The 12,437-nt window shown below is 32.9% G+C and overlaps 1 protein-coding gene across 1 annotated transcript; it reads left to right on the top strand.

Moving 5' to 3' along the window:
- The first annotated feature begins 539 nt into the window (after positions 1 to 539).
- LOC145052320 (homeobox protein knotted-1-like 6) lies at positions 540 to 8,716 on the top strand. Its single transcript, XM_079000123.1, has 5 exons — positions 540 to 1,045; positions 1,593 to 1,712; positions 1,803 to 1,938; positions 7,997 to 8,235; positions 8,341 to 8,716. Exons 1-5 carry the CDS (start codon positions 752 to 754, stop codon positions 8,497 to 8,499), a joined length of 948 nt encoding a protein of 315 aa, XP_078856249.1. The 5' UTR covers positions 540 to 751; the 3' UTR covers positions 8,500 to 8,716.
- The last annotated feature ends 3,721 nt before the right edge of the window (positions 8,717 to 12,437 follow it).

The following is a 12,437-nucleotide window of genomic DNA, read 5'->3' as shown; positions in this document are numbered from 1 at the left end:
TTTGTCAGTCCAGAATGTACGGAGACAGATTCCGGATCAGAAGCTTTGGAATGCATACAGCTACTCCTGAATGTTTTATTCTGATGTTTATGATCATTGTTTTTGAAAAAGAATTATAAATTAATCATTATTATTGTTAGTAGATTACTCGATTTCCCTTTTACAAACCAATAAGACTAAATTTGAATTTGAAGACTAGTTTTTTTAACGGCAAATTTATATATTATTTCTAAACTACATCTTAGATCCACAAATCTCCGGTCAACTTTAAGAAGAAAAGATAACATCGGATACCGTTAGGATAGAAGAAACCCTTTGGTTGAAGATTAGTCTAACGAATCAAACTTGAGGCTTTGTTAAGGTGGTGATAATTATTTTGTTATTATACTAATTAAACACGGTATCGAAACTCTAAACCTCCGTTGGTTACATAGAAAGCACATCCAACGGATGAGAACTGACATGGTCCCACCTTTTCAATCACAGAAAACAACGCGCGGAATGGGAGCGTGGATTAAACCAAAAAAGGAAGGATAGAAGTGAAAGAAGGAGAGGATGGTGCATGATGAATATGATGATGATAGATGAGACCAGACATTCAGGTGCTGCTGGGGCTTTCTTTCATCTTGTTTGTACGCTAAATTCACACTCCTACTCTCTCTCTGCCCCCTCCAATTCCGATCATATTCCCCCAACCTTTCTCTTCAAATCCATATCTTAATTCCATGTACAAACCTGTTATTGATCGATAATGGAGGAAATGTACGGATTAATGAATTACCATGAGCAAATTCCGCCGGCAGAAACGGCGAGAGAGAATTACCATCACGCTTTCGATGATCAGGCACCGGACGTTCGCCATCAACGGACTATTCCGGCAGTGTTTGGATCAGGCTCCAATATTCAAACTAGTAGTAGCAATAAGAATAATAACAACGGATTAGCTGAAGAATTAGATGAAGATTTGTCAAGCGCTAATCGAGCCAAGATCATGTCGCATCCTCTATATCCTAAGCTGCTCCAAGCTTACATCTCTTGCCAAAAGGTATGTCTGTATATGTATGAGAGAGAGAGAGAGAGAGAGAGAGAGAGAGTTGCTTGAGTGCTTACACGTATGTGTCTATGTATGTATATGTGATGTATTCGGTGTACGTATGTATGATATGTATCCGGTCAGTTTATCTGTTTCCTCTGAGTACAGAGACACTGTTAGTTTCAGTTACAGTTGGATCTGCGTTCAAACAGACACGAAAGCTGCGTAGCAATGTCGTGTGCTTGTTGTGTATTTAATCGCTTGCAGAACGTAAATCACAATCACAATATTCATTTTCAGTTTTGCAAAAATTTTGAAATCCGCGCGATTTCCTGCTTGTTTTTAAAATACGCATTTGAATAATTTGATCAGTGATATTCCGAGTCCTCAGAAGATCTTCAAACGTTTAATCTATAGTGACTAGGAGTTTAACTCACATTCAACAGGTTCTGATTAGAATAAATTTATACGAACCTTCTGTTAGGGTTAAGATTCGTTGAAGAATCAAATACGTCACACGTCAAGAAGAAATCACTAGTGCGTGTTTGATTCTTATCAGGTTGGAGCTCCACCAGATATCGCGAACCTGTTTGATGAAATTTTCAGCGATAATGATTTCTGCCGGAGATCCAGCGCCTGTTCATGTCTGGGCGATGATCCCGAGCTCGACGAATTCATGGTGAGTCAAATTGCTGTCACTGTCGATCGTGTGTTTGTAATTAATTTCTTCATTCGCTGATTGCTCGATCAATTTGTGATTCTTTTGAAGGAAACTTACTGTGAGATGCTGGATAAGTACAGATCGGATCTGGCAAGACCTTTCGATGAAGCAACCACGTTTTTGAACAATATGCAAACTCAACTCACCAATCTCTGCAAGGGAACTTCTATAACCTACCACACAGGTCTCCCTCTCTCTCTCTCTCTTTTTCTCTCTCTCCTCCAGTCATGGAATCTCGTGCTATGTGTGTATTTCATCATTTTCATGTCCCACGGTTTATTATTATTTTATTATGCGTCTCATAGTCAATTATATATACTATATAATTTATCCAATCGGAAACCCTTTTTATATCTCTATTTCGCCGCCGAGGGAAGGGGAGGCGGTGATGGAGGTAGGTGATACGGTGTTGGATACCTCCGCCGTTAAGTATGTGCGTCGGAGCCGCCGGATATCTGTTGTCACGGCATTTTGAATCCGACGGCGAAACAAGAATGAAGAAGAATCAGGAAAACCCTAGCGTAGCGAATTATATTTCTTCTGAGTGAGACTTTCATGGTCTGATTTTAGATATTTCATTGGTTATCCCTGATCCTTCACTCATTTTCATATTCGAAGTCTGATGTGTGTTTGTTTTGCAAAACAGTCCAAACACCTCGAAATCCCAACTTGTTCTAGGATATATGGATAATATATCCGATTGATTTTATATATATCTACTCTTTGGCAAAATACAAAAATCACTCTAATTCTTTGTCTTTTCTTAATTCTATTTAAATGATTACGTTTAATTAAAAAACATATTAACAACTAGGCCTTCTTATTCGGAGAAGAATCGGATTTATGAAGTTTTTAAAGTAAATAATCCAGTCAAATTTAGCTGGAGCTTTGTATATTAATTGGGGTTTGTTATCAAGTGATTAGCTTCAACTTAACTTTGGTTATGATGGTCAAATTAAATTTTGATATGTAGTTAATATGTATGTTATTGGGTCTAATAAGAAGTTAGGTCTAACCTGGTTAGAACCACAATTAGAAACCGTTTATATATTTCTTAGTGAGTCTGATAAGTAGGTTGGATCTAACTCATTCAGACAATGATTTAATTAAATCTAAGTTAATCAACAACTATCAAACAATCTATCAATCACATGAAGAGGTTTAAACTTTAAACAATAGATAATGAGATTAGTCGGCCTTGTATCAATGCTTTGCTATCAGTTTTGGGTTAAAGGATATAGTAGGGTATTCATCTTGTAAGTTAGCATATATCTTAATAAGAAAGTCTATTTCTTAAATTTATTTATGATGCACCTTAAAGGGTACATTTAATCAACTTCAATCAACTTCAAGCTGTTGGATAGATGTATTGTCATTGTGCATTTGGCTTGACTAATTCGAGTTAGGATTAGGAAGCAGGCTCTATATTTAATTTAATATATTTTTGTGTATTACTTTTAAATATAATGTATGTAAGATATCTTGAACTCAATATTCCTATAAGTTTGTACAAAATTTTTAGACATGCATAAAATTTAAGCAGTCACCTTAGCTAGCTAGCTTTAAAAATAAAAAAAAAAATAAAAATAAAAATAAAAAAAAAAAAATCTTTTACTTTAATTTTCGAAATATATGATATAGCAATTCATTCAAAGCAATCGAGAGCTCCCGAGAATTCACAATTCACGTATAAGAAGCCCCTTCCAATACATTATACTCTGTTTAAATTAAAGTTAATCTGTATTAATTAAGTATATACGTGCAGAAACAAAGGTATGATTAATTAAAGATATAGGAAGATATATAATTTTATTTGAGCATTTGCCCAAATCTTGAATCTTAAGAATAGCTAGGGTTTTCAATAATAGGTGTTCTCGCTCTTTTTTTTTTTTTTTTTTGAATGTGATTTGGGTAGTTTGTTTTATTAGGAACTCTGCTTTTCCTTCTTCTTGATATAGATAGAGACATAAAAGGGGAATATGAATGGTGACCACAATGACAGTGGCACTCAGATTTTTTGTTTCTATTTACTTTTTCTTTGTGTTTTTTCTATAATGAAGATGAAAATATTGAAATTATAAAAAGAATTTGAATATTGTATATAGTAGTTAAGTACACAAAAGGAGTAAATTTTAAGTAGTCTATATGGACCTTTTTAACATGTCAATATAGATCTATTTCTTAATGATTACAGACATTAGGCATACATTATTCTACTTTAAAAAAATGATAAACGCTATAAAATAATATGACTCATCATGTCAATCACAGCTAAATCTTAAGTATATACTATATTCAGCTTGAATTTATCAAACGATTTATCACGTATATGTTTAAATTTACTAAATAATGATATGCTATCATTTCTTAAAAAAAGGTGTTTCAATGGGATACATTTTTTTTATCATGTATCATTGTATTGTTTCACTGTTATAGTAGTTTGCTTGTTTTTTTTAATTGCATGAGAAAGATAAGACATGAAAACCCAGAACACTATGCCATTTTGTAGTCTTATCATAGAAAAGTTGATGATTAATCTTATTTTCAAGATCTTTTACACCAAAGCAAAATATTTTTTCTATGAAGTTTCCTTTCATGAAATAAGAAACAAAAAATACTCTATACCTTACAAATCATGTCATGGTTAATTAGTACAATAGTGAGCTTCTCAAAAAATCATGTTGGTTTTCCCAATATCGTGTCTACCTTTGACAGCTTTCTTTTTCCCATTTCGTTGTATAGTCTGTTGAGAATCTGAATCCCTTTGATGCATACTGCATCTTATTATATAAATCCCAAAATTCAGGATCTCTTTTTCAAGAAATTAACTAAAAGCAAAGAAAGCATAATGTTTTAGTATTGACTTTTGCCACATTTTACTACTATTAAATTTAAAATTTCACATTATCATTTTGCATTCCATACAGTTTTATTATTTTTTTTCTATAGTACATTGAAAGGGATCCCTACATTGAAATCTAGAAAGTTCAATGAAAAAAAAAATACCAAAACTAATTTATAACATTTATTTAAGAATTAGAAAACTTTCTTTTTTCTATTGAACTCTAAATAAAAAAATAACGAGATTTAGCATCTCATACAACTGTCATTGAACTCTCTAGTGTGAGTTGAGTATGCTCTTAGATATAAAGTGAACCAAAAATAAACTTTAATTTTAAGTATATGGCTACTGTCATTCATATAGAGAAATGACTTTTAGAAAACTCCAAAACCCCACTTAAATGAACTAAAAAAGCTTTTATCTTCCATCATGTTAAATCATGTAGTCATTCAAGATGTCAATCTTTCTGATCAATATAAAATATAAAGATTCAAACCATCATTCTTAGTCATCCAAGATGCCCATCTTTGTCAATGTAAAATATAGATATTCAAAGCGTAAGGTTTGAAGTATAAGCCCAATTGGAACTACATACGCATGCTTTATTAAAGGTCGAATCATCTATATAGCATTTAATCATCAAGTGGATTAAAATGTCCTTTTTTGTTTTTTACTATGTGGAATAAAATATCTCAAATGTTAAACAAATAGTTAAATTCGATTTTGTTTATGTTATTAGTTTGGTAAACTAAGTATAAATGTGGCAATGCGTCCAATTACTAGAGTAAGGAAATATTAAATGTTGTTAACAATACAATTAATTAAATAAGGTTATAAATGAAAAACCAACCTTAATTTCTTTTCTTGACTTTTGTGTATCAAAAGAAAGGTAACTGACCCGGCCCTTTGTCCTACAAGGTTTAGTTTATTAGTAGATTAAGTAGTATGTGAGATAAACAAATCAAGAATCTAGTATTTCTACTTAATTGATTACGAAAACAAGATATGCCTATTTATAACATATAGTTGATAACATGTTAAAACGATATGTTACTTGACATTTAAACACTCTATATATACTCGGATTTAAATCCCAAAATCTTCTAGTTAGGGTGACATGCCGTTATAAAAATACTTCATAAAATACTCTTCAATTCTTGTGAATAGGGGTTCTTTGGATTATTTTTAAATTTTAGTGAGATACAATTATTCGTACTTGAGGAAGAAGGCTTTTGAAACAGTTGTTATTGTAAACTCTAGCTGGGAGGAGTGAAGTGAATATGAAACCTTTTCCCAAACATCATAAAGGGCTTGTCAGTGTTGCCCTACACATATATAATATATAATAATATAAAAATAAAAGTTGCATATATATATATATATATATATATATATATATATATATATATATATATATATATATATATATATATATATATATGTACGGACTGTATAGTCTTTCCTAAACTTCATGGGGTTTTACTTTACGTTTTAGGGTTTGTACTTTTAGTAAGTGATTAGTCTTAAAGGAAAGGAAAGGAAAGAGAGAGGCACTACCAGGTAGGTGAGGTGCGTGGTTTGCGGGTTATCTCCCTTGTCTGGCTTTTCTCTTCTTTTCATTAATTTATTTATTTATCACAAGTCCGTACACATGGAAAGTCTCACTCTCACACACCAGGCTCTGGGCTCTGCTTGCGATTCGACACAACGAACCTTTGTATTATCATTTCTCTCATCTTTTTTATTTTATTTTATTTACAGTGAAAGACGTCAGTCAGTATTCATTTCTTTTACTGTGGCCCCACAACCAGGCCACTCAGCCTTTGGTGTTTTCACATCCCTGGAATCATTCAAGTCTAGCTATTGTATTTGTACCACCCTATATGGAGTTGCTTGCCACTAGATCCATTAATTAATTAGGTCTTACTTGTCCTGTATATATATGTATACATATTATATATGTATACATGCATATATAAACATAAACATGCAGAAACATATATACGCTATATATACCTAGAAGTGTGGGAGAACTGAGAAGTGGAACTGGTTTAAATTTTTGAAGGAGCTTGATGTATAATAGTAGTACCATTACTAAAAGAGAAAACTGTAGTTGGGTAATCATATATAATTTAAAATTTGGAATTAACATTCACACTTTCCATTACATGTTAGTATTTAGCTAGCACAACAAATTTGTATCAGGGTCAGGAAAAGGAAATTAACAGTGACTTCTCACGGGTTCTTCCTTGTGTTTTAAAAGGTTTAATCAAAGGGATGAACTCTACAACTGGGTGATGATAAATTTTTAGTGCATAGGGAGTATTTTCGATCAAAATGAAAGGTGCAATAGTTTTCTGAATCTAAAGAACCATAAAAGTTTTGGTGCGCTTTTTTGGGAAATCTAGTATTCAATATGGGTAAGAAAGACGTTTTCAATTTGGTTTGTTTCTTTGAATTGTTCTTTACTTTTGGGTTGGAAATCAAAAAGGGATACTAGCTAGCTAGCTAGCTCTACAAATTAAGTTTTCTACTGAAACTTTCACGTTCCATTTCCCTTAATTTGGTGAATTAATGGTGAGGACAGATTTGTGTCACGTGAGAAAGTCGATGGTCCTCCGAGAGGGTACGTTCTTCACTTATGTCCGAGAAGCTGGTGGTGGAATCTCCAAACGGTGGAGGTTGGCAGCACTACAGTAGCATCAAGTGGTGGAGGTCTAGAAGTTGAATGATCTTATAAGTACCCAATTCGAGGTGGAGGCTCGAATGGTTACCCAAATGTGAATGTCGGTTGACTTAATTATAGGTTAAACGGGAGTTTTGTAGGTTTCTTGCAACTTTCAAGTTAGTCTAGGGCCTTAAGTGAATATAAAGGGTCTTTTGGTCAATTCACATGTTAAATAAAATTACTTCTTTTCTTTTAGCTGACATAGGAACCAAACGCAAGAATCCGAAAACATGATGAAAATGGTTTGAATTTTTATAAAAATCGATATATCGATTCATTTTTGTATTATAAACTGGCCTGGAAAAACCGAACCGACTCATAGCTTAAAAACCAACCACCATATATATATTATTTAATATTTATTATATTCTAAATATTATTTGTATTTATTATACATATTTTATGTTAAGGAAATATGTTAACTATGTTACTATATTTTATTTTGTGTCATATCCTACTACCATTACATTTGCCTAGTTATTTTAGTATATTTAAATCGGATATGATGCCATTTATATCAACATATTTTCAATGAGTTTGAACTCGAAAACCTGAAAAACGATAAATCGTAAACCCACATATCCGATAAACAAGTAAATTAAAGGTAACAACATTTGGTATCATTGCTCACATATATATGACATATTATTACCAATTAATTTGTGGTAGCAGATGAAAGCGTAGAGAAATCAGAGGAAGATTTAAGTAGGGGGGAGTCGGAAGTACCAAAATCCAACTGGACAAATGAAGATCGAGCTCTGAAAGAAAAACTTTTACGTAAATACAGCAAATACATAAGTTCCCTCAAACATGAATTCTCCAACAAGAAAAAGAAAGGGAAATTACCCAAAGAAGCAAGACAAGTACTCCTTGATTGGTGGAACGTTCACTATAGATGGCCTTATCCAACTGTAAGAATTCATTCACCACTTAATTTTCAAGAAATTAAAAAAATATATATACATAAAAATTAATCCCTTATAATTATTTTGGGTGTACGTTGATATATACATTAGGAAGCAGACAAGATTGCGTTAGCGGAATCAACAGGGTTGGATCAAAAACAGATAAACAATTGGTTCATAAATCAAAGGAAACGCCATTGGAAACCATCAGAGAATATGCAGTTTGCAGTGATGGATAGTTTGTGTGGGTCGTTCCTCGTCAACAATTAATTGAGGTGGTTACTCTTCCGACTTTATTAATTATTATTATATTATATATTTTGTATAATAATATAATATTATGAATAATCTTGACTCCATCCATTTAAACATTTAAGTACTTTAGGCTACTTCCCAATGTAAGAGTATATTTTCTTAATTTAGCATCATACAAAATGTAGAATCTAGACATGATGAATACTAAAGTATATTATTTTTGTGGTCTAGCTATCAACATGTGTTTGCTATATATGATCTTTTTTGTTATTACAAACAAGTTTCATGAGTAAGTGACATATACGTATGTTATCAATTTATATATATTCATGCATTGTATGTTAAAGTCGCTGTGTAACTTCCAGCTATATGATTATAAAGTTATATTTATTAAAACGACAATTTAACTTTTTTAAGTAAAATAAATTATTGATGTTGTCACCATACATGCTAGGCAATTTATACTTGTTTCCATTTTAACTATTTTTCTATTTTACCAATCTATTCTAATAAATGAAAGTTTTTTTTTGGCACATGTCACATTCTCATTCAATTTGACAAATGTTATTTTATGTTTATTTTGATTTAATTTTTTTTTCCACATCATTTTACGAGTTTTTCTATTTTAATAAATTCCACATAAAGTTTTAATAATTACAATAAATGTAGTAATAAATGAATATTAATTTCATTAATGGACTTACATTTTTATTTCAAAATTCACAAATTAAAACTCATTAGTTTATTTTGTTTATTTATTTAAATGTAAAAAATAAAAAAAATAAATTTTAATAATTTATTATTTTTTTTTCTTATAGATCTAGAGTTTTTAAATATTTAAATATTTATATTTAATTTTTTTAATTAACCCATATAATATATGGTTCTTACGCCTAATTAATTAATAAAACCCTAACTTAAATTATATTTGAGTAATGAGTATTAGTTGACCCGACGTTTAAACAAAATATACATCATGTGGTTTAGTTGAAGCCCAACATTCTTTAGGATGATGAGGTAATTTTTAGCCCATTGTTTTCAGACTTTCGAGCCTAAACCTAATCAACCCTTAGAATTTGGACTTGTGCAGTTTTAAATATTGCCCAATAAAACTGTTCAAAATTATCTGGGTTCATAATCTTATATTGCTCTTTACTAATACTAATCATTAAACTTTAAACCTTCTACCGTTGATACGTGTCAATTATTTTATGACCGATAAAAGAGTCATAACTACATTTTGAATCATGCTTTGAATTCACTAATTATTCCATTGAACTCAAAACATGATATATTTGTAATAGTGATAATCTTCCATACGTCCTTCCTTCAATAACAAAGAATAAGATATACAATTACGATGATTTGGGCCAATCCTATAAGAGGCCACATAAGGACTAAAGGCTATGCACAAATAGTAATAATAATATAATATGCTAACAACCCCCACAGCTTGAACGAGGGTAGCATTGTGAACGTTCAAGTTGGACCAAAAGTCAAGAAAAAAAGTAGACGGTAAACTCTTAGTGAAGATATCGGCATATTGAGACTTAGAAGGCACATGAAGAACATGAACTTGACCGGTGGCAACCTTTTCACGTACAAAGTGTAGGTCGATCTCAATATGTTTGGTCTATTGTTGAATATGATTCGAGGACATATAAACGGCACAAGCATTATCACAATAAACAATGGTAGCACGATGTGGTGAATAATGAGGTAAGTTGCTAATCCAACATGTCTTGGCAATGACATTATCCACCCCGCGATATTCGACATCAGCACTAGAGCATGATGTGGTATTTTGGCGTTTAGAAGACCATGATAAAAGGTTGTGTCCAAGGAAGACACAAAAGCCCGAGGTAGAAACGCCTAGTGACGGGACAGCCGCCCTAGTCGACATCCGAGTAAGCAATGAGGTCACCCGAATGAGAGGTGAAAATTTATAACCCATGATGTGGTCTGCCACGTAGATATCGTAAAATGTGTTTGAGACCAGTGAAGTGGGACTCTCGAGGATCATGCATCTAAAGGCATATTTGTTGAACAACATATGTGATGTCTGGCCTAATAAATGTAAGATACTGAAGAGTACCGATTAAGTTGTGATTATAATATAAGATCAACAACAGCGGGACCAAAGCTGTCAAGTTTTGCAGATAAGTCAGCACGAGTAGTGGCAGGCTTACAATTCATCATGGAAGCACGATCAAGAATCCCATTGGCATACTTTTGTTATGAGAGAAATAAGTCGTCAGTAGTTCTAGTAACAGAGATACCCAGAAAATAGTGAAGATCTCCAAGATCTGTCATGGAGAACTCATAACCCAAAACCAAGATGATGTGTGTCAGAAGCTCGGAGGATGTGCCAGTAAGGATAATATCATCCACATATAATAGCAAACAGGCAATATATTGGCCTTGTCTATAAATAAACAAAGAAAAATCACACATGTTGTTAGTAAAACCAATATTAGATAATAAAAAAAACATGGTAAACCGCTGAAACCATGTTCTGGGTGCCTATTTGAGACCATACAAAGATCTCTTAAGAAGACAAACATGATGTGGTCGAGCAGAGTCTCGAAAACCATGTGGTTAGTGCATATAAACCGTCTCCCAAAGATGATTGTGAAGAAACACATTGTTACATCCAGTTGTTTAATGGGCCACTTATAAGTAACAACAATGCTCAAGATGGTACGAATGATGGTTGGTGTAATGACCAGACTGAAGGTTTCATCATAGTCAATGTTGGGATGTTGAGTACGTCCATTTTCTACCAAGCCGGCTTTATATCGAGAGCACAAGATCCCAAGTATGATTGAGCTTCTTTTTGAAAAGCCATATACAATTGATAACATTAGCGGCAGTGGGTCGTGGCACAAGATCCCAAGTATGATTGGCAATAAGAGTAGAATATTTGTCTTGGATTGCATTTAGCCAATTAGGATCTTGAAAAGCTTGTAAGTATGATCGTTGAATGGGAAAGGAGGACTCAATATGAAGGTTGAGTTTATTGATGGGTTTCTTAATTTATGTTTTCAATTGAGTGATTATATGATGATGAGAAACCGAAGTAGAATTAGAAGTGGGTGACATTGTAGGAGGAGATTAAGAGGTTACGTCATTAGTGACGTTATCAACAACATTATCGAGGTGATCGGGAGGCTACTGAGAGGATGAGGCATTGGTAGTGATAGGATTAGAATTGGAAGGCTCGGGTGTAATTGGTTCTGTATATTGAGTAAAGCAATGAAGAATAGGATTAATATTTTCTAGAAAATATTACGATAGAGTGACAGTGGGTGTCATGGATTTGAATGGAAAAACATATTCATCAAAGGTAACGTGTCTAAAGATGATGATTTTCTTAGTGTTTAGGTCAAGACATCGATTGCCTTTGTGATTGGAAGGATACCTAAGGAAAATGCATGGAGCAGAGCGAGGTGATAGCTTATGAGGAGTGATAATGTGACGAAAGCAATTGTTCCATTATCAAATTGAATCGATTTTGAGTCTTTGTTGTCTCGAAACAATTGCTCCAGACTGAGCCAAACGTAAGATGTTATGGTGTTCTTCTTCAAAATTATGTGCAATAGGGTTTAAGACAGAGTGTTGTAAATCCATGATTTCATAATGGAATCCAAATGAGTCCATTCATCAGAAGGAGTATGAGATTTGTCAGTTGGCGGTTGAAGATTATCCGCAAGACCGTACCCAATGCAATGAGCTAAACACAAGAGGGTCGTGATGCTATTCTAGAACCCATCACGTGTATGTGTGGATTTTGCAACATCATATGTGGTCTAGTCTGATGACTTTATGATGGCTAACATAGAATTGGAAAAAGTTGTGTAGTTATGTTATACATTAGCCATCATTGAGAGTTTGGGCATATGAAATTTACTTCGGTTTGAGTTTAGACAAATATGCATTGCATATTTGAAATT

This window comes from Lactuca serriola, chromosome 5 (genome assembly GCF_051521515.1).
Source record: "Lactuca serriola cultivar US96UC23 chromosome 5, Lser_US96UC23_V15, whole genome shotgun sequence".
NCBI classification, from domain to species: Eukaryota; Viridiplantae; Streptophyta; class Magnoliopsida; order Asterales; family Asteraceae; genus Lactuca; species Lactuca serriola.
The sequence above is the reverse complement of the archived record's forward strand: the minus strand, read 5'-3'. Positions and strand labels throughout refer to the sequence as shown.

Excerpts from the sequence above, each read along its gene's own strand:
- LOC145052320 (XM_079000123.1), top strand. The coding sequence starts at position 752 with ATGGAGGAAATGTACGGATTAATGAATTACCATGAGCAAATTCCGCCG. Across the intron at positions 1,046-1,592 it reads CTTACATCTCTTGCCAAAAG|GTTGGAGCTCCACCAGATAT; the intron begins GTATGTCTGTAT and ends GATTCTTATCAG. Across the intron at positions 1,939-7,996 it reads TTCTATAACCTACCACACAG|ATGAAAGCGTAGAGAAATCA; the intron begins GTCTCCCTCTCT and ends TTGTGGTAGCAG.